The sequence below is a fragment of the Acanthisitta chloris genome, unplaced genomic scaffold (genome assembly GCF_000695815.1).
Source record: "Acanthisitta chloris isolate BGI_N310 unplaced genomic scaffold, ASM69581v1 scaffold13570, whole genome shotgun sequence".
In the NCBI taxonomy this organism is placed as follows: domain Eukaryota; kingdom Metazoa; phylum Chordata; class Aves; order Passeriformes; family Acanthisittidae; genus Acanthisitta; species Acanthisitta chloris.
In genome coordinates this window covers 2,599-27,972 of record NW_008651190.1, presented here as the reverse complement: position 1 = coordinate 27,972, position 25,374 = coordinate 2,599, and the positions used below count along the sequence as shown (strand labels likewise).

The 25,374-nt window shown below is 39.4% G+C and overlaps 1 protein-coding gene across 1 annotated transcript in view; it reads right to left on the bottom strand.

Moving 5' to 3' along the window:
* Positions 1–24,662, bottom strand: part of LOC103799838 (cubilin-like) — a gene marked incomplete at both ends in the record, with an annotated part of 66,792 nt that extends 42,130 nt beyond the window's left edge. The window contains 10 exons of the mRNA XM_009072190.1: positions 3,810–3,997; positions 6,493–6,649; positions 7,898–8,079; positions 8,596–8,756; positions 12,316–12,502; positions 21,534–21,664; positions 22,664–22,880; positions 23,122–23,284; positions 23,779–23,957; positions 24,506–24,662. Of these exons, the coding sequence (XP_009070438.1) occupies positions 3,810–3,997; positions 6,493–6,649; positions 7,898–8,079; positions 8,596–8,756; positions 12,316–12,502; positions 21,534–21,664; positions 22,664–22,880; positions 23,122–23,284; positions 23,779–23,957; positions 24,506–24,662 (1,722 nt within the window). The remainder of the gene's footprint in view (positions 1–3,809; positions 3,998–6,492; positions 6,650–7,897; positions 8,080–8,595; positions 8,757–12,315; positions 12,503–21,533; positions 21,665–22,663; positions 22,881–23,121; positions 23,285–23,778; positions 23,958–24,505) is intronic.
* Positions 24,663–25,374: the final 712 nt, after the last annotated feature.

Genomic DNA, 25,374 nt, shown 5'->3' with positions numbered 1-25,374 from the left:
TCTGTCATTGCCCTCAATATCTCACTGGTTATGGCCTGATGACTCCTCTAGAAAGACTAATGTTAGGCTATTAAGACAAGGCAGCCACAGCATGCAATATAATTCAAAGACAATCCAATCTAATTACAGTTAGAGCAGCATCACTAGGAAACAGTCTGCTATTTGGTATGCCTTGTGTCTTACAATTGCCACTGCTCTATGTGTTTTTATCAGGAGCAATTCATCTCATATTCTTGAAACTTCACTGTAAAACTCCTTCCAAAATGTCACACATCCTGCTAGCAATGAGCCAACATCCTCTGATTGGCCATGAAACACTGAATGTTACTCATTTGTTGAGAAAGTGCTCATATGAGATTCATATTAGAGACTGACATTATAAAAAGCTGCAGTTTTGCCTCCCTCCCACACTGTCCCTTCTAAATTTCTGGCACCTTTGCACAGGGGCAGAAAATTTCCACAAATTCAGAAGAACAGGGCTTTTCCCCTCCTACTTGACACAGCTATAAATAGGTGTACACATGAAAGTAGAGGAGATGCAGGCCCTGCCCAGACCAGAGTGAGTAAGTCACTCAATGCTCCCTGCAGAGAAGGAATGCTGCTGACCATGAGTAGCACCAGCCAGCTGCTTGAAACAGTGGTCTGGCTGACAAGAAGCATCCCATGATCAAAGGAAAAAAGGAAATAGGTAACACAATACACAACTGACTTCTCATTGTACAGCTGTGACAGCTTTTCACCTGGGACAGCCACACAATTTACTTTTACTTACTAGTACTCTCTAGACATTTGACTATATTTTTTCCCTTGTCCTGTGTGTGAAACAGTTATTTGCTCTACAGGATGATAATATCTTTGGTAACTGACAATCAGTGTGGATACTGGTGTGTAGAAACTTTAGGTTTTGACATTAATCTACATATTTAATTTCTGACTCATATGTGGACTAAGCCAGGGAGTAAATAGCAAATCAACATGTTCTGTGTATAACAGACTGAATTAGTCACAAGGAAGAATGTTTCTCTTATATATTACATGTGGGTTTGGGTTACAATGTAAGTCATAATTAAACTCAAAGCTGAAGAACAGGCCCTTTTGCAGCATAGAGACTGAGATAAAACCACAGTGCCAAGCAGGCCAGGTCCAGCAGTACTCAAAAGCACAGCTTGCCCAGTCTAGCTGTCCCTAGCAAGCATCATGATTTTCATCTTCAGAATTCAGAAGATTTCCAAAAAAATCAGAGCTTTAGTTTGAGACATTTGCAATATCATAAAAATAAGTCCACATGCATTAAATCTGTTTCTCATATTTTTAAAAGTGGGTCTGCTTTTTGTTTGTTTTTGTGACTGCCATTTCTCCATTTCTTCTTCAAATCCAACCTAACAGCTAGCACTTGTCCTTCCTATCCCCAGCCTCCCAGCAAGTAGAAGCAAATATTGTCACTAAGTCTGCCATCTGCTAACTGCCATGGAGCACCACGTTGTTACTGTCAGAGCTGCCACAGAGCTAAGAAGACAAATAGGGTCTTAGCTCTTGTTGCTTGCTGCAATGGGTTGAGGTGGGAGAACTGCTGCCATTGAACGTAAAAGGAGATGGGAAAACGGACATGCAAAAGCTCCTGGGGAAAAGAGCACTTGGTCAGCCCCAGTGGCCACTGGTTTGTGAGTGCAGCTACATGGAAACCGTCTGAGCAGCAGCTTCCCAATTCCTTCCAGAAAAAGGTAAAAGGCTCTGGCATATGGTCCATGCATCACCCACTTAGGCTACAGTGAACAGGATTATGTCTTTATCATACTCAGCCAGAGCATCAGATCTTTTCCCCTCTTAGGTCTCCTTGCAATAAAGGAATCTCAAAACTAGCATGTGGCAGAAAAGGAATTTATTTTAGCTGAAGAGTTTTTTTAATTTACCATTTTCCCAATTTGCAATGGTGTCAGACTCCACATGGATTTCAAACAGAAAAGTCCCAAATATCTGCAGTCTGCTTAGAAAGTGAACTGTATACTAGTTCCAGTTGATTCCCCCTTTCCCCTATACCACAGAGCACTCCCAGCCTTGCCAATATGTTCCCCTTTCGCAAGATGCAGGGTGGGAGCAAACACTATTCAGTTCCCTGGCTGGTTCAACCTTGTTCTCTTTTTTACACTATGGCACATATTTGTGCAGCATGCAACAACCAAATGAGAACATCTTTTCTAAGTGGTATTTCTTAATGGCATTTGGAGAAAGATTTGTAAGAAATGTCACATGAATCGCAAATTAAAGCCTCCTTAACACACTTCCATGACTCTCTGTTCCCCTTGTATTTTCCTCTTTATACCTCTTTCAGCCTGTATTTTCTTTGATTGAAAGCAATGATAAATTGTTCAAGCAAAAAGTGTGCCCTGTCTCCTCACTCCCTTTAATACATTTTATTTCTGTTCTTTTAAGTGCCTCTGGCACTATTCCTCCTTGACTTACGTCTAGAATAGTGTCTTCTGGCAAGTTTCTTGCTCCTCACTGGCTGCCTGCTGTGTACAGGGCTCCTGTGTTTCATGGATCAAGGGCTGAGGCATCTTGAGTCTAGCCTCTCCACTTGGCTCTAATGTTTCCCTCTCAGCCTTTTCACAAAAATGAACCAGGGTTTAATAGTTAGTTCTCAATACAGTGCTCCCTTGTTTATTTTCTTCACAAGTCTATCCTTTATTTCCATTCATGGCCACAAAGAGAAGAGAACTGGAAGAACATCACTTTTCCCAGTTACTATCAATTTTGAGCTGTGAAAGCTGGCATATTAAGGAGGGAGAGGGAGCGAGGGAGGACATCTAGAAGGAATTAGCCCAACACCAGGCCTGTTGCTGAACCTTCTGCAAGACCCCAGTGTAAGTCAGTATCCCCAGAAATACAGGCAATATTCCTCAAGCCCTCTCCTTGGCTGGAAGTAGCCTTCTCTAACACTTCTCTAAATTGCAGTTCCTCTTGTGCAAAAACCTAAATAAAGCCCAGGGGCTACATGCTGGCATGCTGTACAAGGGTGAGGTCTGAAGGACAGAGTAGTTCAGCAAAACAGCAAAATTGGAGGCAATCCACAGTATAGCAGTGATCATGAGTACACTCTACTTCCCACAGTATGAAGCACTAAACTGAGCAAAAATTTCTTTTCAGTTGTCCTAGAAAATTTTAAGAAAATATATTTTTGTGCTAGAAATAATTTTTTTTGAGGAAATAAAAATAAAGGTTACTTGGCTTTAGGCTGACTGAATGGTTTTATTTGGCTAAAAATTGGACTTTTTTTTGTGGGGGCATTAATTGTCTATACGTGCCTTTAAAGAAGCACATTAGTTATGAAAAGGAAAATACAAGCAGGAGACGCAGCAAACTTTCCCTTAAAAATGTAGAAATAATATATTTTAAAGTTTTTGAAGATTTCTCACTCCTCCGCAGCTCAAAACAAGAGGAAAATAATTAGGCTCTTTGCCTTTTTTGCAATTAATTCACTAATCTCGGGATTTCTTCTTTACATGGAGCTGGAATCATGACATCTCACTTCACCCATAAAAGCCAGTGCATCTAACCTGAGGTGATAGCTAGACTCTGTAGCAAGTCTAGGTACCTGCAAAGCAATTCATCCTCCCAGTTGCTGCCTCTTAAGGTATCAATGGTTCACTCCTTGGTGATCACAGAAGAAACAGGGACAAATTCTTTGGATTTAACACTTGAGCTTTAATGGTTAAATTTAGACAAATTTCCCCTTGGTCTTCTGCATCCTTATTGTTTTTCTCTATTGGTGAAGACCTGACTTTTCTTGTTTCTAGAATCTGAGTACATACCTTCAAGAAGTCACGGTTACAGTCAGATCCATCTTCTACATCAAAGGCTGTGAAGCTATAGCTGAGTGTGTTCCCCATGGTAGTTTGGATAGTCCAGTTGCAGTGCTCATTTAATGGGTAGTTATTTGGATAATTTAAACTTTCCAATATGCCATGGCTACGATTAACAGTCAGTACTTCACGGCAAACTGAAAAAGAAGTGATAATAATTTATATTTGTGTGGTGGTAATCTAATATCTCAAAATATTACTAAGAGAAGTTACTGATAGCATTATAAGGTGAGAATTATTTTGATTCAGATTAGAGAAGTCATGCAGAAAGAGAATTGTGACCTGTTGAAGAACATATTGTATATATTCAGACTAAATACAGACTTTCCAAACTTGAATCCTTCAGCTCTATTATGATGTACTTTTTTGAAACTTGCAGACCCATCAGTATATATAGTATGCATGTTTTTTGGCAGCTTTATTTAATTCTAAATACATGGTTATTCCTGAAATACGCTTTCTTCTTCTTTTTTTTTACTAGAAATTTTTTTTTAATAATAGAAATTTCCCATCATTTGAAACAATTTGGGGAGGGTGCTCAACAAAGACTGACTAATAAAGTGGTTTATTTTTTCAAGGTAGGGAAAAAATATAATATCTGGCTAAAACAACAAATGGAAAGTGCACTACTAGCAATGGCATTTCTAGCTCCAGGAACAGGAGGCAATTATTAAATTCTTTAAATAGAAGCCAGGATTTTCCATGAGACATCCAATAACATCCTAGCAGAAGAACTGAACACTCACCTGGAATAATAAGAACTTTTCTTGAAGTGTAGAGAAAATTATAATAAACTAAACTAGATAAAGAATGAAATAATTATGGCATTAGGTCAGTGAGTCTCATTTTCCTGTATCCACTTTTCTGTAAAGACTGAAAATACCAATGTGAGCAATCTCTTGTCTGGAGACAGAATACAATGTGTATTGGAGCAGAACAGTGCAATGCACAGAGAAGTGGGCAGGAGGTGGGGAGCAGGACAGGCTCTTTGCTTTGTACAACAAATCCCCACTGTTTGAAAAGCAGAAATAGCTGAGATTCACTTGCATAACTATTCTATTGTCTGTCACCACGAATTGTACACCTACCTCCTGCACATTTTTTATTCTTTCTAAATGATTTAAAGAGCAGCAAGATCTGTGTCTTTAGTACTTCAAAATGCTTGGGATACAGCTGAAGGTCAAGGTCAGGTTGAGTGGACCTTGTCTGCAGAGCTGCACTGAAGGATACAACTCTTTGAAAGAATAGGATGAAGAGCACAAAATGGATTTTGAAGAATGCAAGATGGGTAAAAGCTGCTACCCCTTGCCATCAGGATTTTATTAGAAACATATCAGGCACAAAAGGTGCCTTTGACTGTTAACTTGATCCTGTGTCGTCCTTTACAATGTTTTCCAATTCAACATTACATTTCTTTCATGTACATGTAAATGTATCTGGCATCTGAACATCCTTACTTTATACTATACTTCTTAAGCAATTTTAGATTTGGGGCAAGTTATTGAAAGCTTTCCCTGATGCATCTTCAAGATTTAAATATGCATGCAAATCACATTATCTGGTTCTACATCTGAGTGCTTTGAAAGTACTCATTCTGTTTAATTAATGAAGGGGGGATTTTTTTTGTATATATCTTTTTGACATTGCAGTCAGAAAAGTACATGGTAGATGAATCTGTGATATCTGTGAGGAATGAGGGAGCCAAAGCTCCCCCACTCTTCTAATTAATGTATGTGTCATGTGCAGATGAACAACTTTGTTTTTTTCATAATCCATTTACTATTGTCCAAATCTAGGACAACTTAATGTCTATAAACCTACAGCAATCCATATCACTTGGGCATGTCACCTTTAGGGTACACAAAGATGCTTGCAAATCATTTTGTGTGTGGTGAAGTCACATATCTTCCAATGTGCACTTAACCATATAAAAAGTATAAAGGATATAAGGAGAAAAGTAAACCCCAGGATGATATTTAAGATTATGACTGGGACAAAATAGCTTTAATTTGTCAGGAACATTATTGGAGTTTTCTCCAAATTATATGATTCTGATATTTCTCGAGTAGAACTATTTTACAAAAAGAAAGTTTGCAAGAAAAATGTGACCCCTTACCACAAGATATAAAAACGAAACTTTTTTAAGTGTTCCAAGTCGGCTAAATTATCCCAAGCACCCACAATGATGCAGGATGGCTGAAGTAACACTATTATCTTTTGCCACCCTGACTCACAAGCAGCTGGAAGATCAGAGAAGCTTGCTGGATCTGCCCACTCTTTTTGAAAGTCAGAAGACTGAATGAGCAGAAGAGTAAGAACAGTCCAATCTACCCTGTTATGGACTTACAGCACTTGTTATTCTGAGTAAATCTGGAGTGGTAAGTGCCACTGGTGCTGGTAATAGAAGTAGAGAGACCTCACAAGCTTTCTCCTAAGAGGAGATAATCTCCATCACAGGTAGACAGGTAGATAGTCTTTGGCTGTCTGTGTTCTGTAGCTGACTTGAGATTGTGGATCAGTAATATTCCCTATGCATTGCACTCTGCTCATGAATAGGTATGATCATGGGCTGCAAGCAGCTTCATGAACAAGGTAAACTGCAGAAACATGTTCTCATCTTTTACTTTCTTACCCTGTTTGTATTTGGCTAAGAAACCTCCACCTTGACGACTGTTGTCTGTCCTTAGTTTTACATACACGCTGTCTCCACTGGAATGCCTGAGTTGTGGTATCTCATTCCCGCAGAATTTACCTAGCTGTTTAGCATTACTGCTGTTGCCATCATATACCTAAAAAAAAAAAAAAAGAAAAAAAAAAAAAGGTGATGGGATTACAAATCCAATATCCCCCTGATATATGTCTGCTTAGGGAATTGTTACTGGGTATACAAGAGGTTAAATTCCATTTCTGCTCAGAGGAAGCCTGACAGGCATTTCAGAAACAAGCAAGAACAGGAAGTCAGTAACTGAATACTGGTGGGTTTTGAGGGGCTTACTTACCAAGAGGGGAAAGAAAACTGCATTCCATTTCAACTTTATCAAAAATATTCAAATAATTGATGCAACAATTCAAATATGAAATTTGGGATTAACCATATGGTTGTTGACATAGTTGTGCTATTTTTTCCATGTAATTTACTAAGGGAGCATACTAAGATCTTGGTTCAAAACATAGCAAATTGAAAAGCTATAGACATATTCATGTTTCAGTGTCCTTTCTATCTAGACATAACTGCTTTTCTTGCCAGCAGCCACACAGACATGCTGCCTTGCCTCTCACAGTTCCGTGATACAAAGGTAGCACCTCAGCATGGAACTTCCCTATTATGGCTCTGTTCCCTTAGGAACACTTGAAGAGCAGGGCCCTGTGTTTTTCCTTGCCTGTGTGCTCAGATGGCCAAGAAGGCCAATGGCATCCTGGCCTGAATCAGGGACAGTGTGGTCAGCAGGACCAGGGAGGTGATTCTGCCCGTGGACTCGGTGCTTGTGAGGCCACACCTTGAGTACTGTGCTCAGTTCTGGGCCCCTCAGTTCAGGAAGGATATTGAGGTGCTGGAGCAGGTCCAGAGAAGAGCAATGAGGCTGGTGAAGGGACTCGAGCACAAGTGCCATGAGGAGAGGCTGAGAGAGCTGGGGTTGTTTAGCCTGGAGAAGAGGAGGCTCAGGGGAGACCTTATCACCCTCTACAACTCCCTGAAAGGAGGTTGTAGTCAGGTGGGGGTTGGTCTCTTCTCCCAGGCAACCAGCAGGAGAATAAAAGGGCACAGACTCAAGCTCTGCCAGGGGAGGGTTAGGTTGGATATTAGGAAGATTAGTCAGGCATTGGACTGGGCTGCTGGGGGAGGTGGTGGATTCACCATCCCTGGAGGTTTTCAAGACAAGACTGGATGTGGCACTTAGTGCCATGGTCTAGTAACGATGGTAGGGTTGGACTTGATGATCTTTGAGGTCTCTTCTAACCTGGTCGATTCTATGATTCTATTGTTCTTTGATCATACTCAGCTGCTCCTACAGAGCAAAGTGTCATGAGGTACATACCGCAAGGTAATCAAAGTTGCACTTCGGGTGATACTCTAAATGGAACTGTTCAAACTGGATTTCATATGGGCTTCCTCGGCTTCCTCTGAGCAACCAGTAGCACTCTGAGTTGTGGTAATATGGCATAGGGTAGTTGGGAGACATGAAGATGCCAGAAGCTGTCATCAAAGTCCCACCACAACCTGAAAATGGCAAAGAAAACAAGCCAGTATTTACACAAGTAGAAGAGTAGAGAATCAGATATGGTGTGTGAGATTCTCACTACTGACCTCATTCAAATGCTTTGAACATCTTCAGTCATGCCCCAAAAATCTGCATCTAGCCAACAGTGTTGCAAACAGAAGAGAGCCCATAGCACCTAGAAATATTAACTATCTAATTTGAAGAGTGCTTCTGATAGACAGTTAGCCTTCAAATAGAAACCTCTCCGTTAAATTCTTGATTACTGCTTTCCTACACATTAGAGAAAATTGATGCTACATTATACCTAGGGAATAGTATGTCCTTCCCTGTAGTGAAAAAGAAAGCTGTATCCTTGATCTTAATAACATGCATATGTGTTGCTATATAATTAGCAGGGTGATTTCAGAAACTGGGAAACAGAAAAAATGTGGGGGAAAAGGTGAGAAATTAAATACAAACAAAGGATTAAAAATGAGATGTGCAAAATAGTTCTATACTTGATGCAGTCATTTTACCTGCTGATGTACCATCCCACTCCGCTGAAAATCCCTCTCTTGTACCATATATGTCACTTACAAACTTTATCCACAGCTTGTTACCATGAGAGATTATGACAGGAGGCAGGTCTGTACCACAGTATTTTCCAAGAGGAGGAGAAGTTTCATAGCCTCCATCTCTAGAATGAGAAAGAAGAAAAACCTTGGGTCAAAGAGGGAAAGCATGAGAAATGTTAACAAATAAAAAAAATTGGGATTCTTTCAGGCCTGGGAAAGACTAATCCTGGATTTTTATCTTCCACAGCAATACCACTACCAAATACTGGAGGAGTCTTGCTACTTGCAGCAAGAAGACCCACTACAACCATCCGCTTGCTGGGTATGTCACTCTCTCTTCTCAGCAGCCTGTCCAGAGGGTGTCAACACAGTGACAGGCTCAAGAAATGTCTCAGGTAGACATGGTGCTGCAGAGGGCAGGACTTTCTCTACATTCTACAAGGTGGCAATCATTAGTGCATCTAAAGGTAATCTTCTAATCTGAAGTAACAGTTTGTTCACTGTTTACCCTGGCAGAAAACTAGATGAGTTGAGCTATCAAAAACCCCATGTTTATTTGCCGTAACACAAATGGGAATTAATTTCTGAATTCATTTCACTGATATGATGCATGTTTTGAAATATTTTCTTATTCTTCAGAATTGTTTCTACAACCATTTTTTTCTTATTTTTAAATTGAATAATATTTCCAGTAACATTTTCTAATACCGTAATCAGGATGCTCAGCTAATGTTCTGTTATGTCTCCTGCACATGTTTCACGGGAATAAAAAAGACTGAGACAACCTACTTACCAATTGCTTTCTAACCTTATCTTGACGCACTTTCATACTGCAAACACCCTAGCAGTCATTAGAACAATAATAAATACATTTGCATCTATAGATGGGTGTGATCTTGATATGATGCTTTTTAAGTGGACAGTAATACTTTCAACTACATTTTCACAGATTTATACCTGCTTTTGAGTGAAATTTCTACTTAGACCTTGACACTGTTTTTTTGTCATGCTCCCAGCTTAAACTGCTTGCTGCTGTCTCAGCTTACTGGCATTTGAAGAGCTGTGCCACAACCTCTCCTCACTTGCATCTTGGCCTCTGCAGCTGTGGTCAGATGAACAATTTTCTTAGTTGGCTGAATGCAATTTATCAGAGGACACCTCAGGACAAGAAACCAGAGTGGCACTTCACCAAAGTCTTATGTAGCTACCCCATTTAATGGTATCAGGTTTGATGGGACATTTGGGGAATCCAGTTACGGCAGCAGAAATGTGCTAAGTTGCACTTAGCAATGTTCTGGCCATATCCTAAAATCTGATTGATGCTGCTGAGCTCTTCACAGTGAAAACAGAGTTAATAAATGAATGGTTTCAGTTCTCAAAGTGAAAAAGTGGGTGAAAAAATCACCTTGTTATAATTCAATTAAAGTGTTGTTTAAAAAAAAGATCACATTAAATTTAATCCCGGATTGTTGTTTTAAAAAGAAAAAATGAAACACTTCACCTAGAAAATATTGAAAAAGCTTTTCAGGTCTGGATTACTTTCTCCAGTTTGTATGTACAGCTGAAAAAAACCCAGTTAATTCAGCTGGAATTCAGAATCCCAATACTGCAACTTCAGCAAGCAGATATTTGTTTGGTTTTAAAAAATATAAAACTACTAACGAAGGAATAACCTGTTCAGAATATCTGGTATAATGTTCAGAATGAGCTTTATCGCGGTGCTCAGGGAGGTAATGGAAACTCGTGGTATGCTCAGAATGAAGAAACACACTGGCATTCTGCAGACATGCTTCACCTAGGGAGCTGGCTCATGAGGACAAAAATGGGTGCACCAACACTACCAAGTGCAAATTCCATACAGTCACACAGTAGAAAAGATGTGTACTTGCTGCTGCTGTATTGTGAGCATTCAGGTGACCATCTTGTAAATATTACTTCCTTGTACTTGTCACTGTCCTGCAAAATTTACTACAAATGACTAGGTTAGTATCCTCAGTTTGTGATGACAGTATAGACAAATATAGCAGATTATGTACATGTGCTTAGTGTAGCTGCTGTCTAAAGACTACAATAATAAAACAGGATATAGAATCATAGAATAGTTTGAGTTGGAAGGGAGCTTTCGAGGTTTTCTATGCCACCTCACCTACAATAAACAGGAACATCTTCAACTAGACCAGGCTGCTCAAAACTTTATCCAACCTGAACTTGAATGTTTCCAGGGATGGAGCATCTGCCACTTCTCTGGGCAATCTGTTCCAGTGCCTCACCATTCATTGTAAAAAATGTCCTCTGAACAACCCAAACTCTCTCAGCATTTCTTCATATGAGAGATACTCTAGCCCTCCAATCATCTTCATTGCCCTCCTTTGGACTTGCTCCAACATGTCTATGTCCTTCTTATGTTGGGGACCCCAGAGCTGGACACAGTGCTCCAGGTGGGGTCTCACAAGAGTGGAGTTGAGGGGCAGAATCACATCCCTCAACCTGCTGGCCACACTGACTTTCATGCAGCCCAGGATATGGTTTGCTTTCTGGGCCAATGTGCAATGTGAGTGCACATTGCAAGGTCAGGTCCAATTTTTCATCCATCAGCATCCACACATCCTTCTCCACAGGGCTGCTCATGATCCATCTGCCTGCAACTTGTATTGATACCAGGAGTTGCTCCAACCCAGGAGCAGGACCTTGCAATTGGCCTTTTTGAACCTTATGAGGTTCACATGGGCCCACTGGTCATGCTTGTCTAGGTCCCTCTGGATGGCATCCTGTCCCTCAGGTGTGTCAACTGTACCACTCAGTTTGGTGTCATCTGCAAACTTGCTGAAGGTGCATTTGATTCTGCAGCCTATGTCATTGCGGAAGATATGAAATAACACTGGTTCCAGCACAGACCCCTGCAGGATCATTTGTCAGCAATCTCTATCTGCACATCAAGGCATTGACCACTACCCTTTGGATGTGATGATCCAACCACTTCCTCATCTTCCAAACCATCCACCCATCAAATCATATCTCTCCAATTTAGAGAGAATGATATTATGAGGGACCATGTCAAAGGCTTTACAGAAGTCCACACAGACAACATAACATCCACTGATGTAGTCACTCCAGTATAGAAAGCCACTAGGTTGGTCAATCATGCCCTTATAGAAGCTGTGGTGGCTGTCTCAAGTCACCTTCCTATTCTCCATGTGCCTTGGCATTGCTTCTAGGAGGATCTGTTCCATGATCTTCCCAGGCACAGAGGTGAGGCTGACAGGTCAGTAGTTCCCTGGTTCCTCCTTTCTACCCTTTTTAAAAATGGGCACCATGTTTCCCCTTTTCCAGTCACCTGGGACTTCACCTGACTGCCATGACTTTTCAAATATTATGGAGAATGTCACAAAGCAGGCAATAAAACTGTTTCTGCACTAAGGAAAACAACCAGAATGCACTGCATGGGAACAGTGTCCACATATTCCACTTGCTCTCAGAACTGGAATCTATCAGTTGGGAAAGCTGACAAAAGAGCAGGATGAAAGGAGGAAAAGATATATTTTCAAGTTCTCTGGTAAATCCTTTTCCCACATTGACAGCACAGGTATATAATTAAAACTAAAGCTTCTGAATATGCCTAAGAGGATTTGGAAAACTTACATGGTTATCAGTAATAAGGACACAAGAAATAATTAGGCTTGCCTGATTTCTACATAATCCTCTGTGCAGCGTTTATTCCCTTCCAAGGTGAAGTTGGTGAAGTGCAGCACAATCTGTCTGTTTATTCCCAGTGTGATGGTGTATATGCATTCTGTCCAGACAGGGTAGTTATTGGGGTAGTTTGGAGAAGTTAGCGTGCCAGTTTCAGTACTGTAGTTGTGTGAGCAAACTTTGAAAAGAAAAGAAACAAGGACAAATTAATTTAATATGTACATTAAATTAGCAGGAAATTTCTATTTCCAACACGCAGAGGAGCAAACATCCTGTGCTCCTGTGAATTGTAACTCTTCCTGGACACATCTTGCTGAATGTCAACAGTGTAAACTAAAACCAGAATCCAGCTTTCTTATATTTGAGTTGATATGTTCAGCTTTTAGTGGAATGCTGCATCCATGATAAATAGGCAGTGCAAGAGCAGTTTCAGCTGCTTGAGTTGGCTTTGTTTCTAAAACGCAGGTAAGCAGAGAAAAGAAACTGAAAGGGATGTTTTGCTGAACACAAAAGGTAGGATTCTTGAATTTCTGAAAAGCAGTGGTGGTGTAAACTGAATGTAGTCTCTAGCTATGAGGAGAAGCTACACTGTTCTCAAGCGCTTCACATGATCAGGATTTTATATCTGATTTTCTGGAAAACAGTATCATTCTTGGAATGTGAGGACAAAGCAGTTCTACTTAAGGTCTTATACTAAAATCAACTATATCTTTTTTTTTTTTTTTTGAACACTTGGTGTTATGAGCCAGAAAGAAGAAAAGAGTGTGAACTAATGCTGAGCCAGAACATAATCAATAATTAAAAAAGAAGCTCTTTTGAAAACACAGACATAAGGACTAGGAATAAAAATATTTGCTATACAATGGTACATGAGACTTGGTTTGGAGATGAGAATTGTTGCCTGTTAGCTGATCATAGTCAATGAGTATGATCTGGCTGCAAAAAAAAGGAAAGAAGAAATGTGAATGGTATCAGGTGTTTTCAGGCAAAACAGGGATTCCTGATGCCACTCCACAAGGTAATGTTGACACGTCATCTGGAAAAAAGTGGATAACCAGGCTGGAAATCAAAGGACAACAAGACAGAGGTTGTGGAGATAGCAGGAAATTAGTAGATAGGTAGGCAAGAGACACTAGAAGAGCTTAACTTGTTTAACTTAGCGAGTGCAGATAAACATCAAGAAGCATGAAGAAAAGAAAAATAGAACACACTTTCAATGACAGTACAAGCTCTGAAGTTAAAAAACGTCCATGAATACAGATAAACAGAAATATAGAATTGAGTTTCTAGAGCAGACATCCAATCAACATAACAGGTGTTGAAACTTGAATTAAGTCTGCTGTTTTTTAAGATACAGTGTGAATAATTTGAATAATTTAAGGAGGGGTTCACATTATGTAGCTCTCGGCAGAAAAATAAAAGGGGGGTGATGGGCATAAAATTGTGGGCTGGATTCAGTGACCTTGAGTACTCACTCTGGTCCTGCATTCCCCCATTTCAGATCCTACAGGTTGCAAATAGAAGAAGTGAGAGTAGATTTCTTAAATGGTTCCTATCAAATAGGCAGGTTTAGACTAACTATAACTGAAAGAGCAAAAAAAAAATTATGATTAACTACACTCATTTAAGCTTGTTGCCACAGATCTCTGAAATCTGTTTTCTAACACAGCATGGGTGCATTGTAGTAATTCTCGTGCTTAACACTTCAATGTATAACAATTTAGGGGGAAGGGGTGAAGTTACAGTTCAGGCCCTTCATGTCTAACGTTGGTCATTTCCATGTCTGTTCTCCATCTATTCTAGCTACTAAAATGCTTTTGCTTTTAATGGTATGTTTTTAATGGTGGGGTCTTTTGCATTCTTGATCATCTGGAAGGCCTCTGTTGAAAGCATTTTCTGTGGGATGAGTACCCCCGAAGTCAGCTGCCAGACTCATGTTCCTAATTCATCACAAGGAGAACAAAGAAGAGTGACACAGAAACAAGTCAGTAATTTTTCGTCATTGGGTTGTACTTTAGTATTGACAAGCCAGAAAGTTTTAATGCACTAGTTTACCTAAAATAACGATCTATTAAAGCCTTTTATCTCGAATTTTAATAATTTGTGTGTTCCATCATAGATATGCTCTAATGTATGCATATAAAAATCAGGTTAGTCCCGGTCACCTTAAAAACCTTATGCTGCTTTATAAATCCTGGCTGTGCTGCCAGCTCCCATGGTGTTTCATCATAGGTAGAGCTTACCATCAAGCCTTAGATCCTTAAGTCATGTTCTTAAGAATGTTGCCTGCAGGGTTAGAAATTTGACTTAGAAATGTGACCCAAGTTTTTCCTAAGAGGTCATCGTAGAAAAAGCAATAAAAAATTAAAAAGAAAATGTGTGTGTATTTATTAGGTTAGTCATTTTTAACTAATTATTGCCCCCAGATTTTGAAGAGTTGTCTGACTCCTGTGCACGTAATAATAGAGCTGTTGCAACATTGCCATTACTAATTCACTCAGTGGCTGAGACCATGAATACTAGCTCTCAGCCTGGAGAATATTCAAACTGTTGTACTAGGTAAGGGCCCTTGTGGTAAAATTAGCAATACAGAAGCCAAAAAGTTTTTATCTTTTAATAACGACTTCCACAGAACTGTTCAGGTTCCCTCCCTCACCGAAATTTTCCTTCTTAGGAGAAATCCATACAGAAACTCATATCTCAAGTGTGCTGTTTTAAGCTGAATGCTGTATACTGCTCTACACTTCACATAACCATCTTCTTTATGAGCTAAGAGGGAATAAATACAGAAGGTGAACCAGTGACTGCGTTAGAAATGTCAGACTTTTGGCTACAGTGAAATAAATCCAAGGGTAGATTGAGTGTATGCTGGCTGCTATGAGGATTAAGAAAAGCATAAATGAACCCATGTTTTTTTGACAGCCAACTCTCTTCTGGTAACCGGATTACATAACCATCTTCTTTATGAGCTAAGAGGGAATAAATACAGAAGGTGAACCAGTGACTGCGTTAGAAATGTCAGACTTTTGGCTACAGTGAAATAAATCCAAGGGTAGATTGAGTGTATGCTGGCTGCTATGAGGATTAAGAAAAGCATAAATGAACCCATGTTTTTTTGACAGCCAACTCTCTTCTGGTAACCGGATTAATTCATGCTACTTTCAGTGAGAGCTGGCACTCCCCTTTTCCACCCACCTCACTAATAACACTTGATGGGGTGCTTGGGCAGTAACAGTTCCACCAGGGAACGCTTAGCAAAGTTCACAGAACAAAGTACTTTGACTCCATTGCCAAAGTTCAGAATGCAGTCTAATACTATATGTGACTATCATATGTCTGGAAAAAACATAAATTCAGTTTAGTTTGAAGACACTTATTGTAGGCCATGAAAAACAGAAGAAGGCAATTGTTGAAGACAATCACACATCTTGGTGTGCCAGTGAGTGAGGTTCTGAGAGCTATTCAATCTGCTTTCCCATTTTGGTACTGAATGTGTTTGCTCCTCTGAAAAAAATGCCATAAATGGCAGTAACCCACTGTAATAGCCAATAGCAGAGAAAAATGCCAGCTTTTGTACTACTCACTCATGCAATCATGCATACTGCAGAGAATTATATCCATGTTTTTTCCCCATAAATAGATATTCATAAGTTGCCACAATTCTAATTAACCAAAAATAAAGTTATAACATTGTATGTTACATGGGATTTTTCTTTCTATCTCACTATGCCAAAGGAAAACTGGGCTCCCTAACAATTATATCATTACGTAATACTATACATGTTTAGGAAAAAAAGGAGAAACTGTCACATGGAGTATATGCCTCTCCACAGGCAATGGAAAAGCACATCTGCACTTCAGGGCCTTCTGTTACTGCTGCTGGCAGATGCCAATAGGTCTAATTTTTACTAAGGAGACACACATAGGTCCTTCGTAGTGTTTCAGACCCAAACTGCTTTGAGACACTGGGTACAACTGTTCAAATAGAATCTCCTACTGCCTTTTGCTGACTTACAGATACATATACTATAGAGTTGTATATATGTATATTGGCATATATAGTCAGACTAATACCCTGATCACAGAGTCACAAAATCACAAAATTATTAGTGTTGGAAGGGACCTCTAGAGATCTAGTCCAACCCCCTTGCCCAGGCAGTGTCACCTAAAGCAGGTTACACAGGAACATGTCCAGGTGGAGTTTGAATGTCTCCAGAGAAGGAGACTCCACAACCTCCCTGGGCAATCTGTTCCAGTGCTCTGCCACGCTCAATGTAAAGAAGTTATTCCGCATGTTGAAATGGAACTTGTGTTTTAGTTTATGACACTTGCTCCTTGTCCTGTCACTGAGCACCACTGAATGGAGGTTAGCACTATCCTCTTGACACCTGCCTTTGAGATATTTGTATGTATTGATGAGATCCCATCTCAGTCTTCTCTAGGCTAAATGAGCCTAGCTCCCGCAGTATCTCCTCATAAGAGAGATCCTCTAGACCCCTAAGCATCTTTGTGGCCCTCCACTGGACCCTCTACAGTAGCTCCTTGTCTCTCTGGTTCTGAGGAGCCCAGAACTGGACACAGCACTCCAGGTGTGGCCACACTCTTCCTGAGACACCCCAGGATAACACTGGCCTTCCTGGCCATAAGGGCACTCTCCTGGCTCATGGTCAACTTGTCATCCACCAAGAATTGTGCCCCTAAGCATCTTTGTGGCCCTCCACTGGACCCTCTACAGTAGCTCCTTGTCTCTCTGGTTCTGAGGAGCCCAGAACTGGACACAGCACTCCAGGTGTGGCCACACTCTTCCTGAGACACCCCAGGATAACACTGGCCTTCCTGGCCATAAGGGCACTCTCCTGGCTCATGGTCAACTTGTCATCCACCAAGAATTGTGGGTCCTTCTCTGCTGCTCTCTAGTCTAGTGGGTCAGCCCCCAACCTATACTGGTAATTGGGGTTATTCCTTCCCTTATTCCTGCCCTACACTTCTCCTTGTTGGACCACATTAGGCTTCTCTCCTCCCAACTCTTCAGCCTATCAAGGTCCCACTGAATGGCAGCATGGCCTTCAAGTATATCAGCCACTCCCCCCAGTTTCATGTCATCAGCATACTTGCTGAGGGTGCTTTCTATCCTTTCGTCCAGGTCACTGATAAACAAGTTAAATAATGCTGGACCCAAGTACTGATCCCTGGGGAATGCCACTGACTACAGGCCTCCAACTGTGTTCTGTTCTGCTGACCACAATCCTCTGAGCTCTGCCATTCAGTCAGTTTTTGATCCACCTCACTGTCCATGTATGTAACTAACATATGCCACACAATGAAGATATTTAAAATGACCTTACCCCTTTTGATAAATAATATAATTCACAATTCAGGATAATAATGAGGAAAATTATATTTCATCAAAGCCAGAGACAGACCAGGAATAAAAACTCTATCAGGAAGGCAATCCGCTAAAAAAACTCATTAACGTAGACTTTTCTCAGCAGAAAGAATGAAGAATATTTAAGGAAATAAACAAAGGGAAAAAAATAAGAAAAAGGAAAAAAATCCTCCCCTCCCCAATTTAAAGTAAAACAAATAGATTCCCACTTAGTTATGAAGATGTCAGGAACAAAAAATCCTCAACAAACATCGTATGCTGATTCTAGTGCTATTACTATTGGAAAACTGTGGCCTGGATCTATCAAGACCCTGAGAAACATTTTCATGAAAGATTGAGGCTTTTCAAAGATTTTCAGTAATTTTACGTGGGTTCTTTGTGATGTGGCCAGCCAAGATGGGCAGAAGGAAACCCTGAAATCTATGACATTCATCTATCTGGTAGCTGAGACCTGAACTCTAGCAAATAGATCCAAATATTACCTAGCTTTCCATGTCACTTTCCCTTTTAAAAGACAGAAAGATGGCCAAGAATGAAGCATCCAAGGTACAGATAGCTTAAGTGAGCGATACCCATTTAAAACAAATGAGTTTCATGTGGGTATGTTTGATCGAAGAATTTCCATCTGTATTACTGCTGTATGAGCTATTCACAGCTACTATCTGGCAGACTGCTAAAACAATTGTTTGCACTTTATGGTCCATGGTCATGGCATTCAAATTTATGTCACAGGCAGTATAGCTTTGCCATTATTTTCAGGCTGCTTTTCCACTAATCCATATATCGCAAATAAACCATCCTAACCAAAACATTGTTTGCCAAGATGCATGAAGAAGAAAATTAGTTTTGCGTCACATAATTTTTTTCTTATTCCTACTTATCCTTTTTATTAAACTCCTGTTTATTTGATGACTGTGGGGGGATAATCTTGTCCATGTTTTCAATAGCTCATTCTCTCTAAAGTAACTCCAGGCAAAAGCCTATTGAAATGTGTAACATGAACCAGAACATCTTTGACCAGTTCTGATATTGGTTACACTCTAGCTGGCTAAGAAAACACTACTTAAAAATATGAAGGCTTCTTACTGCACAAGAAACATTATTAGAACCATATTTTCCTTAGCAGATAAAATGAAAATAGGCAGCAGATGTAAAGAAAATAAAACCATAGTTTTGGTAAATCTCTCAGATTTGATTATGTTCAGCAATTTGCTACCTTAGTGAAACTGGATATACAAAAGATGAATATCAGGCCCAAACATCTCACAGTGGGAACTAAACCTGATATGATTGCAGGGAAGTGGGGAGTTGCCCCTTACAGCAAAGTCCACATACACACATGTTTGCCTTGTCTCAGGCCATAGAAGCTCCAAAACACTTTATTTTTAATAAAAAATGGATGTTAGTAGTTCATTATTTATGAAAATTTTATAGTACTGCTATGCTTGTCCTAGGACCAAAAGAAATAAATCTGTGTAAAGAAAACAGATCATAGTTTGAACCTCTCTGTAAGTTTATTACTCTCAGTTTCATCTCCTACTTTGCCATACTTATACAAACTATAGTGATTGAAATTAAAAATTATTTATTCTAGAGATCATCATTCTGTGCTGTAGTGAGAATAAATTGAGTTAGCCCAGTTTAGCTGAAGAGTGGTAAAGATATTTACATTAATTATGGGAAAAGAAAATTAATACCTGTTGTTTGGAGCTTGGATTAAGATATTATATAGTGCTAATTTCATATAAACATTTGATACGGCTTCTAGTTGCTAAAAGCACTGAAGAGAAAGCAGACTTGCATTTTTAAGATGCAATCTGAACCCATTCCAGGGACAGCTTTGATACAGTTTGAACCTCACATGACACATAAAAGGATGGATGAAAGATAAGAAAAACCAGTCACCATGGTGGTGGTAAAGGGGGGGTAATACTGAAGAGAGGAGGCAGAGCTGTGAAGATGGACAGCACTGAAATAACTAATGGAACCACAGAAACAAACATGGTTACACAGAGAGAAATGCTGATTAATGCTAGGTAAAGAATATTTTGGTCTTGATGAACTGTGAGAACAGCTGCTGTAAGAACAGTTAGGAAGGATTCAAATCCACCTATGAAACAGTAATCTGAGGTAAAGTAAAAGAAAAAAATACCACATTAACAAGCAATGATCGTATTTACAGAAGTTACAGTTTGCAGCTTCAAAAACAGGCTCATAAAAGACTATAAGGCTGATAATTTCACAATTTCTCACTAGTAAGAACTGAGTTTTCAAACTGAAGTCTTTTTTTGAAGATTTTTAAAAGCAGAACTGAGTTTTGAAACTGAAGTCTTTTTGGGAAGATTTTTAAAAGTAGAACTTGGGGGTTTTTGCCTATCAAATAGAAATTTCCTCCTTGAAATAGTTTGCATTAAATGTCAATTGTTTGTACTGGCTTTTTGGTTTTTATCCCAGATAATTCCAGTATAAATGATGGCAGCTGAGAAAATGGATTCTCTGGATTTGTGAGTTATCTGGTAGTGAATAAAACCACAGTGGTACTGGTCTCGCCTACACACATGCTTGAGAAATGAAATAATAGCCAAATTTTCCAAGCTGTTGCCAGAAAGTAGTTATTTTTCAAAATGTAGGAACTAGAAATTTTGTTGTTTTAAACAGTTTGGATAAATTCAGAAATTAGGAAAAATAAAATTATTGAAGGAAATAAGAGCAAACAATGAGTAGCCCTTGGTAGTTTATGGCTGCATAGATGAGTTCTATGAAATTCCAGTATTCATCTAACAAAGCCCTCGTAGCCTGCACTGACACACACCAATCACGTAGAAACTGGTTAGTGATGGATCCAAAAACAGCCCAGCTAGAAAGGTATTATCCTTGTTACTTTTTTTCCCTTGTCCCACTCTGCCTCTTCTGTGGCTTAATTCTGCTAGGCAAAACCTGTCCCTCTACCCACATAAATCCTCTTCTACTACAAATCTGTGTTCAGCAATAAGGGGACAAAGAGCAGCCCCATGTCTGTTGGGTCTATGTAACTGGTAGTTACAGCCTTTTATCATGGAGCTGCTTTTGCAAGTGCAACTCAGTCACTTCCAAAATGCTTTCAGTGCTGGAGAGATAAGCAAATGCTGCATCAAGTATGGTGGGTTCAGCCTAGCTTGAAAACACAGATGTGCCCTCACCCTTGAAAATTGCAAATCAATTGGGATTTGGAGTAATTTCTCAGTTTTTCTCTGCTTTAGAGAACTAAAAGAATGAAGAGTCATTCTTCCTTTACCCCAATGATGTATGTCATAGCCCCTTAGATGGAGATGTTACAGAAATGTTACACTCTGTCAAAATGAAAAAAAAAGCTTGTGCTTTCAGGTTTTATTGTGCTGCTTTATCAAATTTAATCCTATATGACCTTTCTCTGCCCATCATCAAATTGAACCTTACGGGGACTAAATTAATTTTTTATGGCACCTGAGAGTCTCCCATTCAAGTGAGTTGTCCGTGATCACTAAGTTTCCTAGATCACACATGCTCAGCTTAAAATGGACAAAGCAAATTCAGAAAATACTGTTCCTAAATAATTCATGCAGTTCTGCCATGTCAGCTCTTACTGACTTTTTAAAGAAAGCAGCAGTGTTCCTTACAGAAATTGCTTCCTGCTTTCCTAGGGAGGAAAAAGCTTGTGAATAAAGCAGGATGAATAAGAAGGAGTAGAAGAGGCACCAGGCAGTCTCTGTTAACACAGAAAATAATGTTTCTGTTTCTTGTAGCGGTTATTTACAGTGACAGCTGAAAACATTTAATTTGCATAATGAACAGACTGATATATTACCTTTTGATGCATTCAGGGAGATATAATTAGCTGAGAAACCCTCAGATGAAATGCTGTCATCTGTCACGAAGTACAACATCATTGTGTTGCCACCACTAGTGAGAGATGGTGGAATTGATCTTCCACAGAACCTGCAGCAAAAATATACCCCACATTGAATGGCAGTACTTTATGAAGCATCTGTATTACTGGAAGAGGATTCAGCTTTTGTGAGAATTTGAACAGCTACACATACACAATTCTCTCCTTTGGATGGTATGGATCCCAGCCATATACCCTCTATCATGGCACTAAATAACACACTACATGTACAAAGGTACAAATCTAAGATGTGGCAAAGTCAGGGAAGAAATTGTTCATCAAGTTGTCAAATTCTTACTGAAATTATCCTATGCTGTACCTACAATACACTCTGTTCTTTTGTAGGAGTCAGAGTGGCTGGCCAAAGACTAAGGTTGCAAAATGCTCTCCATTGCAAGAGTCATTTGCTCCTCATTTGCCAAAGTACTGCCATGTCATCCAACTATTTTTCAGTCAGTAGCTGCAGCTGGATACTGTTCCCATGTAATTCAGACATTCTTGAATTCTAGGGAGGCAAGAAAGCCCTATGCATACATCAGTTGGAGAAGGGGAATAAAAGAAAATATTCTTGCCTAAGATAAAATAACAAATGAGGAGCAAGAGAAAACTAAACACTAATAAATGCAGATTTTAGTTTACTTTTTGCCAAGATCCAAATGCAGTCTTTTAAATAATCTTTTTTTTCACTTTGGCAAGTGTTTACATTCATGTCTTTTCTGGACACAGATATATTAATATTTTTTAATTTATTTCCCATAAATCAAAATATTAATGGAGCTGGACAATGCCAGCCAACGAAACATATCCATAAAAAAGTTGTACTTTTGACAAAACTTAGTTTCTTGCAGTATGATATTTATTAAATGTGCTACTTATTCTGTGGTCAATGCAAGCTGCCTTTACTATCCTAGCAGAACAATTACTGCTATTGTTTCTGTAATGAAGATAATCTATACACAAAACTTAAGGAAGCAAACTGGATGTCAAGATTTACAGAACAGTGCTCACTCTGCAGTAATTCAGGTCTGTAGGCTAATGGACATACTCACCTTCCCAAGTTTTGCCCAGTGCTGTTGTCATATATTTCAAGATAATCCTTTCTGCACCCATAATCAAACACCAAGTTAAATGAAGTGAATGTCAGGCGTATCAGGTGGCCAGGTTGAATGTTGATAATCCAGGTACAGTTAATACCATGTGGGTAGACATCTGGATGACCAGGACTTGTAATGGTTCCTGAAGGTCCAGTGAGAGTCTTTCCACATACTGCAGAGATTTAAAACATCAGGTTAAATGATGTATTTATTTAAAAATTTAGTCACTTATAAAATTGGTTACTTTTCTTTCTGAAATTTCATAGGTCTTTTTTTCCTTGATGCTTACTACACAGTGAGCGATTTAGAGTATATCTCCCATTACATCACCATAGAACTTGATGGCCAACTCTTTTCAGTGTACAAATTTGGAAAGTCCCAATGCTACACAGAAACAACAAAATAATACTCACCTGTATCTAATGGCCAGTACTCAGCTCTGAAGCCAAGGTTGTAAAGAGAGGAAGCTCTGAATTTGATATAAAGATTGTTCTGTGTTGATTGCACTCTAGATGGTACACCTGTACCACAGTATTTCTCCAAAAGAGGAGAGTCTCCATTGTTGCCATCTCTGACCTGAAGAACAGTGTATTCAAAACATCCATATAAATTTCTATTATATTCAAGTATTAAGTATAAACTAATTCATAACAACTATATAAAAGGGATCTTTGGTAAGTCAAGCCTACCCTTTCTTTAGTGTGGTTTCTACTACAGGCACATAGAATGCAACCTTACATCTGTCAGAGAAGCACTTTCCCACCTAAAGCATGTCAGATGCAGAACAGATGAGATCTTACACCCTCAACAGTACGTTGCACATAAAACTCCCAAACGAGGCCTATTTGTTTAAATACACCTTGATACTTGTCTGTGATTATCAAAACAATCATAACATCTTTGGAGAACCAAGGAAAAGTTTGGGATCCCATTACGAACCTGGAAAAGATTTTGTAACTGCTGTAAGAAGGGTTTGCCTGTCAAACAGTTCTGCTTTGGTGGAGATGAATATGAGAAGGAATTTTCAGATATGTATCTACCATTCATAGGACATGCATATTATTCCTTACCTCAATGTAGTCTGAGTCACAAGTGGTTGTATTTCGAATGTCAAAGTTGATGAAGTTAAGGATCACCACTTTGCCAGCTGGCTGGGAGATGATCCATTCACAGGTCCTTGGGTGAGTGGTCATCCTGGAGTAGTAAGGTGAATGGATTGTGCCTCTTCCAGACAAGGAACCTCCACAAGCTGCCAAGAGACACCAAGAATCAGTACTTGTGATGAATGGTTTCAAGGAATGTATAATGTGATGTCTATCTATCTATCTATTACTATGAAATTAGGAGAAACCCAACCCTGAAACCCTATCTTCTTCCAGCAGCTACTACAGACCACACAAGTAGTATGAAGAATGTATCTAAAAGAACATATTACTATAGGTATAGCATAAATATGCATACACAGAAGATCATGAAAACTAACGGATTTGACTCATTTGTTTCACAGACACAGATAGGTTTGTTGGTAATTAAGAACTACAAGATGGAAAAATGAGAGTAAAAAGATTTAGGCAGAATTGTAAATGTATCATCTTTGGTATGTTAGAGTTAAATGATTCACCATTAATAGAGGCAATGAGGGACATGTTTCCAAGCATGCTAGGAGTGCCTACTGACCTACTGTAGACATCATCTTAAATAAATAAATTTACTCTATTTTTTCTTTCCTTTATTTTGAAGTTCATTTTAGACCAAATTACAGGTCAGTTCACTGTGCAAGCCACCAGTTCCTCTTACCAACTTGATAAACGGCCCTGAAGCTAGCTCTTTGCACAGAAGCATCAGACTTGAATTTGATCCAGAGGCTGTTGCTGGTAGAAGTGATTGGAGACATGAGTGTATTATGACAGAATTTGTTAATAAGAGAAGACATCTCACTGTCACCATCTCGAACCTAGTCATTGAAAAGAAAAAAGAAAAATGTCAGATCATAAAAGCATTGGGATCTGATATCCAGATAAAATTATAATCTCACAAGAGCTGCTAAATAACAAAAGGAGTGATTATTTTACGTATTTACGAGGGCCAGAGTGCCATCACTATAATTTTCACAAGCAGAGGATTTACAAGAGCTCAAAGGAAGGATAGGATGATCAGCACAGAAGACACACACGTGTTGCTATCACAGGCCATTAGGATGAAAGGGATCTTCTCTATGAGTTACAGTTTTAGTAGTATTTGGACCTATGTTTCCAAAAGTGATACCTTTGGTATGAAAGAGGCAGGTAAGGTGCTTAACAATGACAGCTATGGAATTGCTGCCAGCACTAAAGTATGCTGGGGAGAAAAAGGGTATTTGTGGTTTTCTTCCTCTGGACATGAAGTTTCTAGTTATTTTTCAGTGGTGCTTCTCCAGAACAAACATAGCCCCCACCACACCCAGATATCAGTGCAGGCAGACTGCTCACTAACAGAAGATGCAACTCTAAGTCCCTAAAGCAGTAAAGAGGTACATTGATGTCCTTCTATTACTTTATCTGAAGGGCTGCATGCAAGATAATGGCAGTGAAGCCATATCAGGGAATCCAGCTTTTACCTTCTGCACTGCCACTCTACTGACCTCAATCAATTTCTTATATGATTTCCCTGAAGTTGATTATAAATCC